At 41.1% G+C, this 23,671-nt stretch overlaps 1 protein-coding gene across 4 annotated transcripts in view; it reads right to left on the bottom strand.

Moving 5' to 3' along the window:
- Positions 1-23,671, bottom strand: part of fhit (fragile histidine triad diadenosine triphosphatase) — a 280,831-nt gene that overhangs the window by 213,730 nt on the left and 43,430 nt on the right. For all 4 annotated transcript variants that reach the window (XM_062037902.1, XM_062037903.1, XM_062037904.1 and 1 more), the window contains one exon: positions 6,546-6,668. In XM_062037902.1, coding sequence (XP_061893886.1) covers positions 6,546-6,668 — 123 coding nt within the window. The remainder of the gene's footprint in view (positions 1-6,545; positions 6,669-23,671) is intronic.

Genomic DNA, 23,671 nt, shown 5'->3' with positions numbered 1-23,671 from the left:
GCATACAAAACTAAACATTGACTTGTGCAAAGGCAGTAATGTATGTTAAAACGAGGCGGCAGCTGAAGAAGGACTTTCCCTTAATCCCCTCTTTTATCCCTCAGGAGAAACCCCGGCAGGTGAACAGCTGATTTTACTACTTCCGAGACTGACGTAAGAGAACCATGTGACTCACGTCCCATATGTAACCATAGAATGAACAAATATACTACAGTACTAAGACTAGTGCCCAAAGCATGGGTAACTTACACATCTGTGAAGGCACCATTAATGCTGAAAGGTACATACAGGTTTTGGAGCAACGGTTGCCATCCAAGCAACGTTATCATGGACGCCCCTGCTTATTTCAGCAAGACAATGCCAAGCCACGTGTTATAACAGCGTGGCTTCATAGTAAAAGAGTGCGGGTACTAGACTGGCCTGCCTGTAGTCCAGACCTGTCTCCCATTGAAAATGTGTGGTGCATTATGAAGCCTAAAATACCACAACGGAGACCCCCGGACTGTTGAACAACTTAAGCTGTACATCAGGCATGAATGGGAAATAAATCCACCTGAAAATCTTCAAAAATTGGTCTCTTCAGTTCCCAAATGTTTACTGAGTGTTGTTAAAAGGAAAGGCCATGTAACACAGTGGTAAAAATGTCCCTGTGACAACTTTTTTGCAATGTGTTGCTGCCATTAAATGTTAAAGTTAATGATTATTTGCAAAAAAAATTAAGTTTATCAGTTGGAACATTAAACATATTGTATTTGCAGTCTATTCAATGGAATATAAGTTGAAAAAGATTCGCAATTCATTGTATTATGTTTTAATTTACGAATTTTGGGTTTTGTATGTCACCGCTATTTTTCTTTCCACAAACAGGCAAAAATATCTTCATAAAGATTACACAGATTTGCCCGTTTAATATTTAAACATTAGGTGCACCTCATGTTGACTCTGGATTTAAAATAAAAGCTGCTTATAGCACTATTTATGTCACTGCATGGTGCACGTCGGGTGTTATTATGCGCTTGCCAGGATTAGATGAAAACTTTACTTTATCCTACCTTCTCGTGTTTCCTCAAACTCTGCTGGCCTCATGCAGAGCTTCTCCGCGTCTGGCTGACATATTTATTTAATGAACAAATAAGTACGTCCACCTCGCTGTAGCCAGACCAGTGACGTGCGGTGAGGTTCATGACTGGTGAGGCACGGACTTCATCACAGTCAGATTTACAAACATATGAACCCTAAAGAGTATCTTATTCACCATTTGATTGGCAGCAGTTAACGGGTTATGTTTAAAAGCTCATACCAACATTCTTCCCTGCTTGGCACTCAGCATCAAGGGTTGGAATTGGGGGTTAAATCACCAAAAATGATTCCCAGGCACGGCGCCGCTGCTGCCCACTGCTCCCCTCACCTCCCAGGGGGTGAACAAGGGGATGGGTCAAATGCAGAGGACACATTTCACCGCACCTAGTGTGTGTGTGACAATCATTGGTACTTTAACTTAACTTTAACTTTACACATAGAAACTGTAGCACACAAAAAAGCACATTTAATAAAAAAAAAATTTATTATGGTCTTACCTTTACTTATAAGTGCGGGAACAGTGGTGTTCATGTTGGAGGAGTTGTAAATGAATGACATATGAAATCCGTGCTGCAGTCTGCAGGTGTACCTAATGTTGTGTCCCTGCGGTCATTCGCAGCTCCTCCGGCGCGAGTATTGTTGTTTTTGCACTTTTTGGCTTCTTATTAAGTAACTTTTTTTGGGGTGGATTCGGTCTTGCACGTGGAGGGTTTGGGTGTGGGCTTTGGTTGGTGTGGCGCTCCCGTCGGGCAGTGCATTCTGCGGCGGAGGTGCTTGGCACCAGGAGGCGGGGTTATGAGGCGAGCCTCTCACAGTGCATCTTCGCAGCAGTATTATGATCGCTCAGCACAAGAAATACTTTACACACATACAGTTGTTGACAAAATACACTGGACATTATATACCTCAGCTAACTAAACTATGGAAATGTATAATATAATTCATATAGCAATACGGTCTCACTGCACAGCAGGCCAGCAGTTAGCCGAGTCATTGCGCACAATCCATGTTGAGGCACAATTGAGTGACGTGCCTCAACTGGCTGCTGATCACAGCACCGTCTCTTCTCAGTATTTGAACGGCAAATGTGAAAATAAAAATAATCTAAAACTGGTGAAGTTAAAAGGAAAATAACTTTACTATAATCACTGGATACATATAACAATTTAATTATTATTTTTTTCTTTTTACATTTTTTTTCTTTCCATGATGGCAGGTGAGGCCGTGCCTCCCCTGCCTCTAGTGACTGCACGCCACTGAGCCAGATGACCAAACACCACAAACAGAGGCATCCAAAACTGCATGCAAGCTCACGCCTAAATGCATGAACCTCATGATTTGTTGTTTTGACATTGTTTACCACAAGTATCCAACATTGTAACAACAAAACTAAGAAAAAAAACAACAACTAAGCATCGGTCTCCTTCTAAGACACTCAACAAAGCTATTTTGGGAGAAAGAATAAATCATCTTGTCACGAGTTATATATTTTGATGAGACTATCATCAGGTTTGAGTTTGCATCGTATTTAATTTTACACAGCAGCATCACATATAAATTCAGTCAGCAGATTCTTACGATTCAAATGTAAATGACTTATAGAGGACACCCCAGTATTTACAACAGTAAGCTTCAACATCACAAACTGTCAAACAATATCCAATAGGTTGATTGATCATACAGAAAAGGTTATCTGTCATTCATTTGTCATCCGCTACTCAATGCCATCAGGAAAATACAGTAGGAGTCAGATCAGATGGGGTAAGGAAGCTGCAGAGGAAACATCCCGACTGTGCTTGTGACCAGAAGGGAGCTTGGAACGATTAAAAAAAAAGTGTGTTTACTTCTGGCTCAGCTCTATCTTCACCACAATGGTCCAGTACACACCGATCTGCACCACAACATCATTATTTCCACCGCACATGCATATGCATACTTCAACCAAACAGATTGTGGGGAATTCTTTTGTGCTCCGACTACAACCAAGCTGTCCCACAAACAATACGCCGTAAGCATTGAGAATCAGCAGAATTGCCATATATTTCAGAAAAAATATCGTTCCAAAACCAAAGACAAACTATGAGAAACGTGTTTGTTGGATCAACGCTAGCTTTTGGGACACCACATTTTCAAATTGAATGTGTTAATTGTTTAGCAATTAACAAAAATAAATTACATTCAGACAATTCCATAGTTTCAGCATAACATTCATGAACACTGTACATAAGATTACACAATTTACTTTCCTCTAGTAGTTTGGTCGTCAACGACATGTAGGCCTACCTTTTAATGGATGGTAAACAAAAAAAGTAGCTTATAGGGTAACTTCACTTTTTTTGGAAGTTTGCGTATCGTTTACAACCATTATGAAAGACATGACGACGGATGGATTTTTTTTTTGATGCATTTTAAATTGTAAATAAACATAAATACAAGTTAGTTAACAAAGGGAGCCAATGGCCTCTCCTCTATTTTGCCCATAAAATCCAATAAGTAACCATTCCAAAACCGCCAACAAAATTCCATTAGAATTTTGTGATTTTAATATTAACCAACTATTAGTGATATTGTTATTATAAGTACTAACGCAGACAAACTATTTATGGCGGCGCCGTGATCACTTCCGTGTGTGCTATGTTTACATCATCGAGCGGTCTGCTGTTTCCTCGCCTCCTTGCTCCCTGTAAATGTATTCTAGTGCATAAATCATGCATTTCGCCTGGGCAGAATAAGTCTTAGTAGGTATTCTGACAAGTTGGCACACTTTGACAGCCATTTAGGACCTAAATATTGCCAGAACGACACGAAAAGACAACTGTCCATCGATTGAGTCAATATAATATTGATCATTTATTTATCATATTGATCAAACTACATACACTATTGAGGTAGCGGTGTACACAAAAACATGAAATAATAATTTACCGATACTGTATTATGATTGTTCAGGTTTTGAGTCAGTACAGATTGGTGTCCTATTGCATTATGTTGTGCGTTACAAACTCAAAAGCCATTTGGCTGCTGACGCAAAAGCTACCTTACCTCTTGCCGTAGCGATCTTACTTATTGCAAGACGATGTGTTACTACGCTAAATACACAGTTACTCATTGCTCATTGTTGTTGGACATTGTGGATAAAAGCCTGACATTTTTTGTAAAAACCTATACACTTTGTTTTTAAATAATATCGTTGTATATATTATTGCATTGTATTTCATTCACTTAAACTTTAGTAAAATAAATATGTTTATTTACATGGTATCAGTGTAGAAATGTACTGAACCACTCATCCATACATCATCAACCAAAGCAAATAATTTGCAGGGATTTAATAAATTCGGGACATTTTGAAATCCTGCAGGGACAAATATCTTTTTATCTAATATTATTTTGTGAGTTTGTTTATGTTGAAAATTCCTAGTTTGTGAAGCCCTACTCTGACAATACAAAGAAAAAGATACATTCTGAATGTCATTGTGCTTTCCAGCCACATGCATCCTCATTAAGTGTGGATGTATATGTACAGTAAGGTATACACAGTCGTTAGAGAGGGTATTTTCTTTCCACCAAACATCTGTTGCCAGGCAACGGCAGGGTGATTTAGGTAATGCTTTACTTATTGTTCTGATATGTCAAGGCTGAACTCATAATGGATGAAACATAATGGATTACTGTTAAAGATACTCCAAGTTATGGGTCCCATTATATCGACATTCATAGGTGTATACTTTTTGTTTCATATCAAAGATTAATGGAATCTAGTGATGGGTCGTTTGCTAACAATCTTTATCTTACAGTTCGGAAAAAGTGCAGGGCTCAAATTTAACCACGGCAACTGCGGCAAAATCTGCGACCGCCTTCCTCATTTGCCGTAAACCCTAAAAAATGTACCAACATCTGCAACAAGAACATGTGTGACCACCTTTGACTTTTTACTTGTTAATGGACGAGGCATGTAACAGTAAACGGTATCCTGATAATTTGCGATAAAATTCCAGACGGTTAGTAATACCGTCTAATGTTTTAATTACCGAAAAAAATGTAATTTATTAATGCATTTTAGACAACACAAAGTCAGGCGCATGCGCACTAGCCTCCTTTGGCTTGATAATAATGGCGGACTAAGGACACAGACTTTGCTCGGGAGATTTCCCTTCAACGTAAACGGAGCCCAGCACTTGGTTTACGGCTTCCCGGCGTGCGTTTAAGAGCTCACTGCTGTGTTTAGATGGAGCCAGGTGTGGACAATATTGGAGACACTTGTCCCCACACTAAAAATATACAGCGAAGGAGAAAACTATTTGATGTTTTGCAGCAGGGGATGTGTCGTGAACGTTGTCACAACTTGTTTATAAAGTCTTTACTTTGTTGACTGGGATGTTCACTCGCCCTTTATTTAACTGCAAACTGTATCAGTGTTCAAATAACATCAATACTGGCTCAAATGTTTTGTCATCTCATCAAACTGAACAACGGCTGTGACGATTGCGTATTCGATGTGAGAGGTGTCACTCCTCTGTATTTTTGTTGGCCAAACTGTTGTACTGTACCAAGAGAAGAACTAAGCTTGTTTATTAGATTTAATCTTCATTAGCCAGACTGCTTCGTGTTTTATTGTAATATCAAAAAGTAAACACAAGGTTTTTTTTTACATTACTTGTGTTTTTTCATGTCACAAAGGTACTACTTCAAAAAACCATTAACTTTGTTAATGTTTTATTGTGTATAGTTAATTCCTATAGTTTCTGCTCAAACTCTTAATGGATCTGTCCCTATACATCATTTACATGTACATATAAATGTACAAAACTTAAACAAATATATAATAACAAAAAATACCTCCCTCTACCAAAATGTAAAAATAGAGATAAAGGCATCATTAAATTTTCCTTGGGGCCCTTATTACTTGCTTTGGTGCCCTAAAATATGAGCCCTCCTTTAAGGCAACACTTGCCTTGATCTTAAAAAATTTAAATTTGAGGCCTGCAAGTGCATTACAAATTTTTGGACAGTTGCAGTATGATGATTGACGTGCTCCATGTGGCTGGGAACCAATTGTTATATGGATATATGAATAAAACATACTTGACATACAGATTAAGACATACGTCCTTTTAAATGGTAAATGGGTTATGCCTGTAGTGCGCTTTTCTACATTCAAGGTACTCCAAAGCGCTTTGACACTATTTCCACATTCACCCAAGTTACACACACATTCACAAACTGATGGGGGAGCTGCCATGCAAGGCCCTAACCAGGACCCATCAGGAGTAAGAGTGAATTGTCTTGCAGACGGGGATCGAACCAGGAACCCTCAGGTTGCTGGCACGGCCGCCCAACCAACCAAGCCACACTTGGTAAATAATGTGATATGTGAGGTGTTACATTTAAATTACTTCTTTTTTTTTTTTTTTTTTTAGAGTCGCCCGTGTCCTACCTCTTGTTAGAAACCACAACAAGGATACGTCCAGGCACCACAGGCTTCCTGTTGACAAGAGCAAAGGACAGTTCTGTCTGCAGGAACACGGCAGAGACCTTGATGAGGTGTTGTCCAAAGCGCAAGGTCGTCATGTTACTCACTGGATAGTCTGAATAGAAGCACAAATCACAGACATTCAGTCATGTCAGAATAGAACACAGTGTTGTGCACCACATCACACATTTATGTAGGGCACACTATGTGCAACTCTGTATAAAGGGTTGTACAATATTGACGAAATACAATATAAACAAGAAAAAATTAAAACTGCAAGCAGCGATGGACGGGCCGATCTTTGAGGGCTCATAAAATCCAAACCGAAGCAGTAATTAAAACTCTTTCATCAACTTTTAATCAGAAGGGTTCAATCTCTCTCCTGTGCTAATTTATAGCCGACACGACAAACACGCTCAGAGGAGATAATGTTTGAAAAAAGGTGACTGTTTTTACACAACTTTTGTTTTGAAGGGGGAATTGCAAACTTGCTGTTGATTTTTGCTGGGGGTTGTCAGTGTATGAAATATAGGTCTAAGTGAGACCTACATAGAGGTTTTTCTTTCATGTCTTTACAACATTCCTACTGGGAGTTACAGGCAGTTTTGTCTGTGTTTTCTTCCTAGGGGGCGCTAGAGCGCAATTTTGAGTTTTGGTTTTTTGATTAGATCGCAATTTTCGCCAGTCCTGAAGTGTGTGTCCAATTTGGTGAGTTTTGAAGCATGTTAAGAAGCACAAATCACAGACATTCAGTCATGTCAGAATAGAACACAGTGTTGTGCACCACATCACACATGTATGTAGGGCACACTATGTACAACTCTGTATAAAGGGTTGTACAATATTGACGAAATACAATATAAACAAGAAAAAATTTAAACTGCAAGCAGCGATGGACGGGCCGATCTTTGAGGGCTCATAAAATCCAAACCGAAGCAGTAATTAAAACTCTTTCATCAACTTTTAATCAGAAGGGTTCAATCTCTCTCCTGTGCTAATTTATAGCCGACACGACAAACACGCTCAGAGGAGATAATGTTTGAAAAAAGGTGACTGTTTTTACACAACTTTTGTTTTGAAGGGGGAATTGCAAACTTGCTGTTGATTTTTGCTGGGGGTTGTCAGTGTATGAAATATAGGTCTAAGTGAGACCTACATAGAGGTTTTTGTTTCATGTCTTTACAACATTCCTACTGGGAGTTACAGGCAGTTTTGTCTGTGTTTTCTTCCTAGGGGGCGCTAGAGCGCAATTTTGAGTTTTGGTTTTTTGATTAGATCGCGGCGGTATAATAATAAAACGCTAGAAATACAATAGGGTCCAAATACAATAGGGTCCACTGTCCCAAAGGGACTCGGTCCCTAATGATATAGATTTTGCTGATAGGACTTTTAATACTTTCGTAGCTATACTACACACCATATGACATATCTGGGCAAATTAAGGCCCGGGGGCCAAATGCGGCTCGTTAAGCTTTTTAATCTGGCCCACCGGACATTCTCAAATAATACTTTTTTAGATCTTTAAGATGGAAACTGTAGCTGCCATTATGATGTGCAGTGATGTTTTCTAATGACCGTAAGTCTTGAACTAAACAAAGTATTTCAATGGTTGGAATCGGCACTGTTGCATGATATACCAGTTACTACGGTAATCGAATTAGTTACTATGGTCATTTAATTAGTTACTATGGTAACCTAATTAGTTACTATAATCTAAGTCACAACAGCTCAGACGAGGCACCAAGCACTGTGGGTGGGGAGCGTTTCCACAAAGTGTTTCCAGAGCTGTCAGGGACAGATGCGGAAGGAGATTTTTACAATCAAGTTCTAAAGCTAAGTGATATATCAGATGTATCAGATTTTTGGGTGGGGTTTTTTTTTTAATATTTGGCTGTTTGTTGCATTTTTGTTGGGTTTCGCCTGATTGTAAAATATGTCGATCGAGAGGGGGTGTGACGTTCATATGTTGTCAATAATCAGTGTTTTATCGTTCATAGTTAATATTGTAAATCCATCCATCCATTTTCTACCGCTTGTCCCTTTTTGGGGTCGCGAGGGGTGCTGGAGCCTATCTCAGCTGCATTCGGGCGGAAGGCGGGGTACACCCTGGACAAGTCTCCACCTCATCACAGGGCCAACACAGATAGACAGACAACATTCACACTCATATTAACACACTAGGGCCAATTTAGTGTTGCCAATCAACCTATCCCCAGGTGCATGTTTTTATTTTCATATACATTCCGGGTGTCTCATTCAGTAAAAAAAATTGTAAAATTCCATTCCGTTTTTAAGGCGGTCAGTCATAACATTTTTAGCTTTCAATCAGACATTATTGTGAGGTTTTGTATTAGTGTTCCTAAAAATAGATATACCAGCCCCCAGACATATTTATTCTCTAAATTTGGCCCCCTGAGTCAAAATAATTGCCCAGGCCTGCCATAGGAGGATCCAATAAGCCATGCCAACTACTAAGATAGAGGTCTTGAACGTAAACCAGGGTGGCAACTCCTGGCAACCTCCAAACCCAGACTGGTCCATCAGATTGCCAGATGGAAAAGCGTGATTCATCACTCTAGAGAACACGTCCCCACTGCTCTAGAGTCCAGTGGCGACGTGCTTTACACCACTGCATCCGACGCTTTGCAATGGACTTGGTGATGTATGGCTTAGATGCAGCTGCTCGGCCATGGAAACCCATTCCATGAAGCTCTCTGCGTACTGTATGTGGGCTAATTGGAAGGTCATACAAAGTTTGGACCTCTGTAACAACTGACTGTGCAGAAAGTCTTTGCACTATGCGCTTCAGCATCCGCTGACCCCTCTCTGTCAGTTTATATATATAAAAACAAACAAATATATATAATAAACATATATATACTTTATATATATATATATATATATATATATATATATATATATATATATATATATATATATATATATATATATATATATATATATATATATATATATATATATATATATAAAAACAAACACATACATACACACACATATATATATATATATATATATATATATATATATATACACACACACACACAATATAATAAATAATACATAAATAATATTAAAAAAAAGAAATACATCAAAATAAATTATAATTGTTAAAGTTTAGTAACACTAAAGGGGCGTTCACAAATTGCCTATTTAGATGGTGGTTGATGGCGGTTCGACAATTCGCCGTGCTACGCCAAAGACCGTGTTAACACCAAATACAAAACCTGGTCATCCGTCACTCACTGCCATTAATTAACCCAACAAAAATATAACATGTTCAATATTTTGTGACAGTCTTAGCGGTTTGAAATGGGCTGTGTACAAAACACCTTTCACCGTGTAAAAAATGGCACTCTCTGTATTTGCACTGCAAGATCCGTCAAAATACTGTTAAAACGGCCAGTCACGTTTTTCTACGGGACCTTTACGACGTAAACGCGGTATTTATACGGAGGTGGTGGGGTTAAGCACGGAAGCATCACAGCAACATCAACCAGCTACATGAAGGCACTGCAGTTGTTGAGGATTCCGCCTCCTTTTGGGGAGATCCACAGTACTACTTACTACATTTTCCCAATAGCTTGGCCATCACTGATTAAAAGTGAAATAAGTGTATTTTGCATGATGTTTTTATATGCTAGTCACAAAAGTAAGTGAGTGTGGGGATACGCCACCACAAACCTAGGAACTGCATTACCACAGCATGCAGAAAAACTCCAGAAGCATAAATCCCAACCTTTATCACTTCCACCAGTGTTAAGAAAACACATCTTAGAGACACTTTTCTGTCGTGTGGCAACACTTTAAACACCACAGCTTTAATTATTTCACCAGGAAGGTAAAGTGTGGCCTTGGGGGCATTTGCTGAACACACCTCTTTTTTCATAGCACATTGTAGAAGTATATGATGAATACTATGCAGCAAAAAATCCAATAAACAAAAAGCAAAAAAGCATAACATAATGAGAAAAAGCTGAAGTGTTGACACAAATATTTGTCTTTAAATACATGTGTGGAGGGGGCGTGGCCTGCGGGCCTGCAGCGAAGCGGGGTGTGCCAGGACCGGCCTCGAAATCAGCGACAGGTGCGTAGATGGCCCACCTGGGCTTTGTTAAGCCACTACTTTTTTCCTACACTTTGAACCCTGTGGCATATAAGACGGTGCGACTAATTTAAGATTTTTTTCCGATAACAGCCATACTAAAAATAGCTTCAAACAAGAAAAGCAAAGCAAGCAAATACACTTCGAAAGTGTTTTACCGTTTGTGCTATAGTGCCATCCTATGGACTAGTTTTACGGGTATAGTGCTTTTTTTTTTTTTTGTCATAAAAAAATGAGTATAAATGGGGGAGGGAGGTTTTTTGGGTTGGTGCACTAATTGTAAGTGTATCTTGTGTTTTTTATGTTGATTTAATAAATAAATATATATATTATATATTTTTATTTTTTAAATTTCTTGTGCGACCCGGTACCAATCGATCCAAGAACCGGTACCGGGTGGTTGGGGACCACTGCTTTAGATGAAGAAAGAGGGTGGACTTTACAATCTACCGTATTTTTCAGATTATTTTTTCTGGAGCGATTTATGTGTGAAATTATTAACACATTACCGTAAAATATCAAATAATATTCGAGGAAGAAGATTTCATCGGATTTAGCGATTAGGAGTGACAGATTGTTTGGTAAACGTATAGCATGTTCTATTAGGGATGATGTTTGATAAGAAATTATCGAGTCCGAGCCTATTATCGGATCCTCTTATCGAACCGATTCCTTATCGATTCTCTTATCGAGTCCAGATAGGTTGTTGTATATGGAAAAAAACACACAACATTTGGTTTAACAAAAGCTCACTTTCATTATATAAGAAAAAAATAAAATCTAATAAATAAATAAATATTGACTGTTAACCCCCCTAAAAAAATAAAATAAAATAAATAAATATTGACTGTTGTTACCCAAAATATATTAAGTGGGATTTTTCAGAAAAACAAATATATACAGTAACACAAAAACAACCTGTCTCTGTGATCATTATAGGTGTATAAATAATAATATAATGTTAAATAAAATCAGTCCCTCGGGCACAAAACTGAAAATAATACAGCTCTCCAAAAAGTGCACTTCTGCTGCTATTTGACATAACTGTTTGTTATGATGCTTTGACATTTTTGCACTTTATTTCTTTATTGAAAGAAAATTCTATGAAGAGAAAAGTTGTTTGCAAATGTGGTTACAATGCTAAAAAATTAAAAGTTAAAGCTAAAAAAAGAAATACACTTTATTGAGTTAACATTATTTCTTTATAGGAGGAAAGAGGTGATGTTATGAGCAAGGGAATATAACAACTACACTACCCAGCATGCAACGGGAGTGACGAGCATGCGCGGTAGCCCCGAAAAGTGTTGTTGCATGTCACCACCCGGCAGCTAAGAATGAGGTTATGAGCACGTAGTGAAAGTGAACGTCAAGAACTCAGCCAACACGCCTCGTCTGCATTATTTATAATTAGACAGACAACACATATACAGTGTGATTTTGTTTTGTTTACAAGGAAAGAAAAACAAAAGTTAAAAAATGGAGATGTGTTGTATATATATGTATGTGCTGCGGTTGCGTTAAGAACGTTGCGACAGCTGCCGTAAAGGAGGTGCGTTGCTAACCTGGTTGCTATGTTTCCGGTTGGTCGTAAAAGTGTTCGTCATGTGTTTGTACCCTGCTCAAATCTCTCAGTATAGTTATTCATTGGATTATACCTTTTGTTTTGAACTTTATTACACCTTGGAGCGCTTTTTCCCGTCCATTTTTTTCCTGCTTTCGCTATCTGCGCCTAATGACTGAGCTACGTGACGTCATTTCTTGTGATGTCCCACGGGGCATTTCTGGTCGGGACGGGATTCGTTCCTAGGGATTCTAATTAAGAACTAACTATTTTTCTTTACTATAGTGGTCTCGATAACGGGTACCGGTTCTCAAAAAGGGATTCGAGTCCGAGGACTCGGTTCTTTTCTTATCGAACAACCGGGAAAACCGGTTTCGAGTATCATCCCTATGTTCTATATGTTATAGTTATTTGAATGACTCTTAACATAATATGTTACGTTAACATACCAGGCATGTTCTCAGTTGGTTATTTATGTCATATAACGTACACTTATTTAGCCTGTTCACTATTCTTTATTTATTTTAAATTGCCTTTCAAATGTCTATTCTTGGTGTTGGATTTTATCAAATAAATTTTCCCAAAAAATGCGATTTATACTCTAGTGCGATTTATATATGTTTTTTTCCTTCATTGTTATGCATTTTCGGCCGGTGCGATTTATAATCCGGTGTGATTTCTAATCTGAAAAATACGGTAGGAGGATATTTACAAGCACAGTATTGTTTGTTTTGATATACTGGGAGGTTATAGAACACTGCTGTTCTTTTTTCAATGTATAATTGGTTACCTCTGGCCAGCTAATACTACAATTCAGATTATGTGCATAAATATTTTAAAGCAGTGATTTTCAATAATTGGCCATTTCAAACACTTTTCTATCAAGTAGTAAACCTAATAACACATGGCCTCAGTTTTTTTTTAATTTCATTGTGGTGTCAAATAAGTATTGAGAATTGAGAAAATGTATAGGTATCGGTATCAACTACAAAACCCAAAACCAGTGAAGTTGGCACGTTGTGTAATTCGTAAATAAAAACAGAATACAATGATTTGCAAATCCTTTTCAACTTATATTCAATTGAATAGACTTCAAAGACAAGATGTTTGAACTTAGAAACTTTTTTTTTTTTTTTGCAAATAATCATTGTTTTAGAATTTAAGGGCAGCAACACATTGCAAAAAAGTTGTCACAGGGGCATTTTTACCAGTGAGGAAACCAATTTATGAAGCTTTTCAGATGGAATTATTTCCCATTCTTGCTTGATGTACAGCTGTTGTGGCATTTGACGCTTCATAATGCGCCACACATTTTCAATGGGAGACAGGTCTGGACTACAGGCAGGCCAGTCTAGTACCCGCTGCTGTAACACGTGCAGAATGTGGCTTGGCATTGTCTTGCTGAAATAAGCAGGGGCGTCCATGAAAAAGACGGTCCTTGGATGGCAACATATGTTGCTCCAAAACTTGTATGTACTTTTCAGCATTAATGGTGCCTTCACAGATGTGTAAGTTACCCACTAATACACCCCCATACCATCACATATGCTGGCTTTTGAACTTTGCGCCTATAACAGTCCTGATGGTTCTTTTCCTCTTTGGTCCAGAGAACACAACGTCCACAAATTAAAATGTGGACTCGTCAGACCACAGAACACTTTTTCACTTTGCAACAGTCCATCTTAGATGAGCTCGGGGCCATCGAAACCGGCAGTGTTTCTGGGTGTTGTTGATAAATGGCTTTCGCTTTGCATAGTAGAGTTTTAATTTGCACTTACAGATGTAGCGACAAACTGTAGTTACTGACAGTGATTTTCTGAAGTGTTCCTGAGCCCATGTGGTTTGATTGATTGATTGAGACTTTTATTAGTAGGTTGCACAGTGAAGTACATATTCCGTACAATTGACCACTAAATGGTAACACCCGAATAAGTTTTTCAACTTGTTTAAGTCGGGGTCCACACATCCTTTACACACTGATGTCGGTTTTTGATGCAGTACCGCGTGAGGGATCGAAAGTCACGGCCATTCAATGTTGGTTTTCGGCCTTGCCGTGATTTCTCCAGATTCTCTGAACCTTTTGATGATATTACGGACCGTAGATGGTGAAATCCCCAAATTCCTTGCAATATAGCTGGTTGAGAAATGTTGTTCTTAAACTGTCGGACAATTTGGTCACTCATTTGTTCACAAAGTGGTGACCCTCGCCCCATCCTTGTTTGTGAATGACTGAGCATTTCATGGAAGCTGCTTTTATACCCAATCATGGCACCCACCTGTTCCCAATTAGCCTGTTCACCTGTGGGATGTTCCCAATAATTGTTTGATGAGCATTCCTCAACTTTGTCAGCCTTTTTTGCCACATGTGCCAGCTTTTTTGAAACATGTTGCAGGCATCAAATTCCAAATGAGCTAATATTTGTAAAAAATAACAACGTTTTCCAGTTCGAATATGAAGTATCTTGTCTTTGCAGTCTATTCAATTGAATATAGGTTGAAAAGGATTTGCAAATCATCGTATTCTGTTTTTATTAACCATTTACACAATGTGCCAACTTCACTGGTTTGGGGATTTGTACTAAAATGATGGTATTGTGACAACTCCTAAGCACACCATTACTGTTTTTGCTCTCATTTTTCATGAGCTTTTATTTAGCCTCTCAAATGTTGTTTACAAATATGTCTTAATCATGTTAGTGAGCACTTATTTTTTTGTTGAGATAGTCTATTTACCTTAGAGCTGTGGCATAGCGAGATGCTGATTATTGTACATGAAAGCTTCAGGGTGGCCAAAATAAAAGGTCACACCAAAATGAGCAGTTTTATCACTGATGCTGAAATGTTGAAGGGGCGTGCAATAGTCATAATAATAATAAACTAGGTAATTACCAAGTGATTGTGTACAAGCAACAAAAAAAACTGATGACTTAGTTTTCAATGTTTTTTTTATAATTATTCAGCAATATACTGTATAATTATATTGAGTTTCAACTCGAAGCTGCTTTGAGGCAACAATGCTGGAATACAAAGCGAGCAAAAAAGCCCAGCTGACTGTTTCTAACCCTGATGGACTGCACATCAGTGTTCAGGAGGATGAGGGGGTTTATGATGGACACGTGGGAACCAGCTAACTGAGAGCTGGCTTCTCACTTCAAAGTGCATCAGTCCATCCAAGCCTTGTTGAAATGCACTGATCTTAGCACAAAAACCAAGGGGATCCATGACAGATCAATCTGGCTAAGCCTCACCAAGGATGAATACCGATTAAGATGAAATGTTCTCGAAGGTCATTTGAATTTCATCGAGGAAAGTGTGCCGCCAGCCTTCTGATGGTATCTGGGAGATGTGCAAAATGGACAAAAAGCCTGCAAATGGGGCTGCAATGAGAGGGTTAATGTTCAAACCTAGCACAATGACAAAGAGAGTTACCACAAAAAGATCTTAATTTGTAAATGACAATCTAAGCCTGAAACTACCAATTATTTTAGTAATCGTGTAATTTATCAGTTTGTTCGATTAATCGAGGAATCAGATAAAACCCACTTATGTAAGAAACAAATGATCAGTTTAGTCAATTAATCAAGTAATCGGATAAAACCCACTTGGACCAAGATAAGACCTTCTGGAGGAAAGATCTGTCGTCAAATGAAACAGAAATTAAGCTGTTTGGCCACAATACCCAGCAATATGTTTGGAGGAGAAAAGGTGAGGCCTCTAATCCCAGGAACACCAATCCTACCGTCAAGCATGGTGGTGGTAGTATTATGCTCCGGGCCTGTTTTGCTGCCAATGGAACTGGTGCTTTACAGAGAGTAAATGGGACAATGAAAAAGGAGGATTACCGCCAAATTCTTCAGGACAACCTAAAATCATCAGCCCGGAGGTTGGGTCTTGGGCGCAGTTGGGTGTTCCAACAGGACAATGACCCCCACACACACACGTCAAAAGTGGTAAAGGGATGGCTAAATCAGGCTAGAATTAAGGATTTAGAATGGCCTTCCCAAAGTCCTGACTTAAACGTGTGGACAATGCTGAAGAAACAAGTCCATGTCAGATAACCAACAAATTTACCTAAACTGCACCAATTTTGTCATAGGAGAGGTCAAAAATTCAAGCAGAAGCTTGTGGATGGCTACCAAAAGCGCCTTATTGCAGTGAAACTTGCCAAGGGACATGTAACCAAATATTAACATTGCTGTACGAACACTTTTGACCCAGCAGATTTGGTCACATTTTCAGTAGACCCATAATAAATTCATAAAAGAACCAAACTTCATGAATGTTTTTGGTGACCAACATGTGGTCTAATCACTCTATCACAAAAAAATAAGAGTTGTAGAAAGTATTAGAAACTCAAGACAGCCATGACATTATGTTCTTTACAAGTGTAAGTCAACTTTTGACCACAACTGTATGTGTGGTGCCTTTGAGTTGTTTCCATTTTTTTTTACTTAAATTCATATGCTCTTGTCCTGTGATTCTCAAACTGTGGTACACTAAAGAATCTTTTGATTATTGTACAGTATTTTACTTTCCTATATACAAACACAGTGTTACTGTTCAAACAGTGTATAACGTTACAGTGGCCAAAATATAAAATATACTTGTTAAATAAAACCTCGGCCTTGTTTTTAATGAATTCTTAGGCCTACTACACAAATGTATTTCAATGTTCGTCCTTATGGTGGTAATTAGAGAGCCAAGTGTTTTCTGGGGTGGTACTTGGTGAAAGAAAGTTTGAGAACCACTACTCTAGTCATTATTAATATAGGTGGCCCATTAAAATAACAAGAAAAACTGTAATAATTCACTTTCATAAAAACTGTATAATGATATTTTGATATGATAAAGGTGACTAAATAGTATTTGATAAGACCTTTATCAAATACTTAATGGCCCCCTATGCTTTATGAAAACAAAACATTTGGAGTGTTTCTTACCTTTCTGTATTTGTATCTAAAGCAGCACTATCTATCATCCATGAAAATATACTATGTATAATCATCTTCATTTTGTCTTAAAAGTCCAGTTTCGAGAAGTATTTTTAATGTGGAATATATAAACTCCAAATTTGCAGACACATTCATTCATCAGGCATGTGATTTGAACTTAATGAAAATGACTGCAGGTCATACTGTAGGTATGTGGGCTTGTATTAAGCCTCAGGGAGTTGAACGCCCCTGCCTTACATAGTTCCGGGTCACCCTTGGGCAAGGTGTAGTACCCGAATGCCCCCCCCATCAGGGTTACGATACCCCCCATGAACTACACTATAAGAGGATGCGTTACCCGGCCCGGAGGAAGCCCGGGGCCCTCCTCCGGAGCTAGGCCCGGAGGTAGGGCTCGTCAGCGAGCGCCTGGTGGCCGGGCTTGCCACGGAGCCCGGCCGGGCACAGCCCGAAGAAGCTACGTGGACACACCATCTTCTCTGCCACGTGGGCCCACCACCCGCGGTCGGAACCAGTGGGGTCGGGTGCGCTGCCAAGTGGATGGCAGTGAAAGTGGAGGCTCCGGACGGACCAATTCGGGGCAGCAGAGGCTGACTTTCGGGACGTGGAACGTCTCTACGCTGGTGGGGAAGGAGCCTGAGCTGGTGCGAGAGGTGGAGCGCTACCGGTTGGATCTGGTGGGGCTTACCTCTACGCATAGCAAGGGCTCTGAAACCACACTCCTGGATAAGGGATGGACCTTGTTCACTTCTGGAGTTGCTCGGGGCGTGAGGGCACAGGCGGGTGTGGGGATACTCACGAGTCCCCGGCTGAGTGCCTGTACGTTGGAGTTCACCCCAGTGGACAAGAGGGTCGCCTCCCTTCGCCTTAGGGTTGGAGGGGGGAAAACTCTGACTGTTGTTTGTGCATACGCACCAAACAGGAGTTCAGAGTATTCAGCCTTCTTGGATACCTTGCATGGGGTCCTGTATGGGGCACCGGCAGGGGATTCCATAGTCTTGCTGGGGGACTTCAACGCGCACGTGGGCAATGACAGTGATACTTGGACTGGCGTGATTGGGAGGAACGGTCTCCCTGATCTGAACCTGAGTGGTGGATTGTTATTGGACTTCTGTGCTAGTCACGGACTTGCGATAACAAACACCATGTTCAAGCATAAGGATGCTCATAGGTGTACCTGGTACCAGAGCACCCTAGGCCAAAGATCAATGATCGATTTTGTAATCGTATCAGCTGATCTGAGGCCGTATGTTTTGGACACTCGGGTGAAGAGAGGGGCTGAACTGTCAACTGATCACCATCTGGTGGTGAGTTGGGTTAGATGGCGGGGGAAACCTCTGGACAGACCTGGCAAACCCAAGCGTGTAGTGCGGGTGAACTGGGAACGTTTGGAGGAGTCCTCTGTCCGGAAGGACTTCAACTCCCACCTCCGGCGGGACTTCTCTGCCATCCCTGTGGAGGTTGGGGACATTGAACAGGAATGGGCAGTGTTCAAAGCCTCTATTGCTAAAGCTGCAGCTGCGAGCTGTGGCCAGAAGGTCTTAGGTGCCTCAAGGGGCGGTAACCCTCGAACACCCTGGTGGACAGTGGTGGTCAGGGAAGCCGTCCGACTGAAGAAGGAGTCCTACCGGGGTATGTTATCCCAGGGGACTCCGGAGGCAGTTGCAAGGTACCGACGGGCCCGAAGGGCAGCGGCCGTGGCTGTGGACGAGGCTAAGCAGAGGGTGTGGGAGCAGTTCGGGGAATCCATGGAGAAGGACTATCGGGCGGCACCAAAGCTGTTCTGGAAGACCATACGGCACCTCAGGAGGGGGAAGCAGGGAACCATCCAAGCTGTGTACGGCAAGGATGGGACTTTGCTGACTTCAAGTGAGGAAGTCGTAGGGCGTTGGAAAGAGCACTTTGAGGAACTCCTGAACCCAAATACATCAGACACACCCTCCCTGATAGGAGCAGGGCCTGAGGATGATGGGGGATCGACGTCGATCTCTCGGGGTGAAGTCACTGAGGTAGTTAGACAACTCCACGGTGGCAAAGCTCCGGGGGTTGACGAGATCCGTCCAGAAATGCTGAAGGCTCTGGGTGTTGATGGGCTGTCTTGGTTGATACGCCTTTTCAACATTGCGTGGAAGTCTGGGACAGTGCCGAGGGAGTGGCAGACTGGGGTGGTGGTTCCCCTTTTCAAAAAGGGGGACCAGAGGGTGTGTGCTAATTACAGGGGTATCACACTACTCAGCCTCCCTGGGAAAGTTTACGCCAAGGTACTGGAAAGGAGGGTCCGGCCGATAGTCGAACCTCAGATTCAAGAGGAGCAATGTGGATTCCGTCCTGGTCGTGGAACAACTGACCAACTCTTTACGCTTGCGGGAATCCTGGAGAGGGCCTGGGAGTATGCCTATCCAGTCTACATGTGTTTTGTGGATTTGGAGAAGGCGTATGACCGCGTCCCTCGGGAGATCTTGTGGGAGGTGCTGAGGGAGTACGGAGTGAGGAGAACCCTGCTGAGGGCCATCCAATCTCTGTACAACCAAAGCGAGAGTTGTGTCCGGGTGCTTGGATGTAAGTCGGATCCGTTTCCAGTGGGGGTTGGTCTCCGCCAGGGCTGCGCTCTGTCACCTATCCTGTTTGTGATTTTCATGGACAGGATTTCTAGGCGGAGTCGTGGCCATGGCGGAGAGGGTATACGTCTCGGGGGGCTAAATGTTGCGTCACTGCTGTTTGCAGATGATGTGGTCCTGATGGCACCTTCGGTTCGTGACCTTCAGCTCTCACTGGATCGGTTCGCAGCCGAGTGTTCAGCGGCTGGAATGAGGATCAGCATCTCCAAATCTGAGGCCATGGTTCTCAGCAGGAAACCGATGGTTTGTACAGTCCGGGTAGGGGACAGGACTCTGTCCCAGGTGGAGGAGTTTAAGTATCTCGGGGTCTTGTTCACGAGTGAGGGAAAGATGGAGAAGGAAATCAGCCGGAGAATCGGAGCAGCTGGGGCAGTATTGCAGTCTCTCTGCCGCACTGTTGTGACGAAACGGGAGCTGAGTCAGAAGGCAAAGCTCTCGGTCTACCGAGCTATCTACATTCCTACTCTCACCTATGGTCATGAAGTGTGGGTAATGCCCGAAAGAATAAGATCGCGGATACAAGCGGCCGAAATGAGTTTCCTCAGAAGGGTGGCTGGCATCTCCCTTAGAGATAGGGTGAGAAGTGCAGTCACCCGAGAGAGACTCGGAGTAGAGCCGCTGCTCCTTCGCTTGGAAAGGAGCCAACTTAGGTGGTTCGGGCATCTCGTGCGGATGCCTCACGAGCGTCTCCCTAGGGAGGTCCTTGTTGCACGTCCCACTGGGAGGAGGCCCCCCGGCAGGCCAAAGACCAGATGGGGGGATTACATCTCCTCTCTGGCCTGGGAACGCTTCGGGATTCCCCAGGAGGAAGTCGCAAATGTTGCTCTGGAGAGGGAAGTCTGGGGGTCTTTGCTGGAGCTGCTGTCCCCGCGACCCGATTCCGGATAAGCGGTTGAAGATGGATGGATGGATGGAAAATGACTGCAAATAAGCTGTGTGTCTGGGGGCGGCAGGACTCGCACAACACAACAACAAAGCTCAGTCCCTCCAGGGTTTTACATGCTTTTGTGTGTTTGTTGCAACTTAAAAGGCCAGAATTAGTGGCCTTTTTGCCATATTTTGAAGCCTATTTTTATTTTTTTTATAACATTGAATCGATGCGATATTTTTAAAATGTCAATGCCAAATCAAAGTATTCCTTGTAACCTTAGCCACGAAAACAGAGCATTTCAAAAAAATTGGAAAACCATTACTGCATACTCAGATGTATTGTCAAATTACTGTACTATTCTAATTAATCATGAATGATAATAGTAACAAGGCTTCCCTATTGTCCGCTGGCTACTGTTTCGTCCACAAGTTGCAGACATGCTCTATGTATGTTTTACGCTTGAAAAGGGTTTGTCCATCTTAAACATTCATTTATGTTCCAACACATTTACCCACACATGGTAAGAGCATTTGGTAAGTGTTGAGAACAATCTATATCGGTCAGTTATCTTGGTAAATTAGATGAGAGATGAACAGCAACACTTCAACATTTTTAACATGTACCGTATTTTTTGGACCATAGGGCGCACCGTATTATAAGGCGCACTGCCAATGAGCGGGTCTAGTCAGGTCTATTTTCATAAAAAAGGCACACCGGATTATAAGGCGCATTAAAGGAGTCATAGTATTATTTTTTTCTAAATGTAAAAGACTTCTTTGTGGTCTACATAACATGTATTGGTAGTTCTTTGGTCAAAATGTTGCATAGATGATGTTTCACAGATCATCTTCAAGGTGCTTTCTGACAGTCGCTTCAGGATGCGCCGTTTTGTGGGCGGTCTTATTTACGCGGCTCACCTTCGACAGCGTCTTCTCCCCGTCATCTTTGTTGTAGCGGTGTGGCGTGCAAGGACGGGAGTGAAAGAAGTGTCAAAAGATGGAGCTAACTGTTTTAATGACATTCAAACTTTACTTCAATCATTAACGGAGCAGCAACTCCTCATCCGTGGCTCACTGGTGCAACAAGGCCAGAAATGTGTCCCGTGAAGAACAGTCTGACCGGAACTCTCTAATAACTCAAGTTCCTTGGGTGAATAATGTAAACTCACTACACCCGTATGTTTTAGCGCTTTCATGGCGAGTTTACTGACAGATATAAGTAAGAACTTTACACTACTTTATATTAGAAATGGCAACAGCGGAGGATGAATGTCCCATAACAAGAAGATAGAGAAAAAGAAGAAGCTTATCGACTACGGTGTCGACATGGACTACAAAGGCGGACGCGCGCAATTTTTCAGGATTCATGCAGATCCCAAATACAGATCAGCGGGTACCAGAAGGTAAGAAAAGTCGCTTTTGCATAATATTGTGAAACAAAATGCCAGATAATATGTCTTACTTTGTACACACACCATAATAATACTCCTATGTTGAAGCACAGTACAATCCATCAAGCGGTGCGGCTTCATAGCTTACCAAAGTTGTACTGAAACATTTTGATTGATTTTTGAGCGCCGTGTGTAATGTTCTATATTTTCAATGGAACATATACAAATGTTGGTGTTGTTTACATATTGCCATCATATTGCAGGCTACATGTATCTCTTATGTTTGACTGCCATCTACTGGTCACACTTATCATTACACCACGTACCAAATAAAATGGCTTCGAAGTCGGTAAGCAAAACCAGAATTATTCTGTACATTAGGCGCACCGGGTTATAATGCGCACTGTCGAGTTTTGAGAAAGAAAAAAAGGAATTTAAGTGCGCCTTATAGTACGGAAAATAGGGTATATTTATTTTGTATTTGTATGTATTTTACATTGTTTTCTGCATGTACAACTATCATTTTTCCCCAAAAAAATGTTTTTGGGTCTCTGCAACGGATTCATTGGATTTGTATTTCTTATGTAAAAAAAAGTGCTTCCGTTTTTGCACGATTCAGATTTTGTCAGGCCTACTGGAACCACTGGAGTACAAAGTGATATGCAAAACTAAACTATTATTCATATTACGCAAACTTCTTCTGTTCACCACTCAGCCAATGAAATGTGTTACCTCCCACCCACGGAGTTTTGGCACATTTCCGACCGTTGGAGCCATCTCCTCCCGAGGCATTAACACACTGGGCATGGAAGCATCCCGCTGGATAACTGCCATGAATACGTAATGTCAGACAGAAATAATCTCCTCCCAGTGATAACCCCAGCAATCTCACAGCCCGAGGCAGCTCGGCACAATTCGAAAATAAATGGAACAATAACATGGCTCGCAGGTAATGGGGCGATGACACGGCGACTGTGGGGTTACACAAATGCACATCATCACCATAAGTTGACTGAAGACAAATGGACAGACCCCTAACAGACATTTTACTTATATTCCCTTATGAACACAATGGCATATGTTTGCTGTTTGACACTTTTTTTTTTTTACCTTTTTAGAACTATTAGAAAAAATATGATCTGTTTTAAGGTTGAATACACCTGATTCAAACATGTAGTCGGAAAATTCAATTTCTTTAAACATGTCTGTCTGTCTCATAGATTCTTCAGTGATATTTTACCAGAGGCTATAGCGGAGGTCCCCTGCGGGCAGACCTTGGTCCATATCTGGATCAGACACCTTCTGTTCAGGACACCTGGGGCCTCATGTACAGAGAGTTCAGGGTCTGATCGAGATGCGGCGCCACGGCTAAATTGAAGCCACCGCAACTTAAAAATTAGGATTTTCTTTCTACGTGGAAACAAATTCAATCAATCAATCAATGTTTATTTATATAGCCCTAAATCACAAGTGTCTCAAAGGGCTGTACAAGCCACAACGACATCCTCGGTACAGAGCCCACATACGGGCAAGGAAAAACTCACCCCAGTGGGATGCGTTGTCTTTAATCTCCTTTCTAATGAGTTCAATTTTCGTATTAAAGAAA

Source organism: Entelurus aequoreus, linkage group LG26, assembly GCF_033978785.1.
Source record: "Entelurus aequoreus isolate RoL-2023_Sb linkage group LG26, RoL_Eaeq_v1.1, whole genome shotgun sequence".
NCBI classification, from domain to species: Eukaryota; Metazoa; Chordata; class Actinopteri; order Syngnathiformes; family Syngnathidae; genus Entelurus; species Entelurus aequoreus.
Note: the sequence above shows the minus strand (reverse complement) of the source record. Positions and strands in the feature narration are given on the sequence as shown.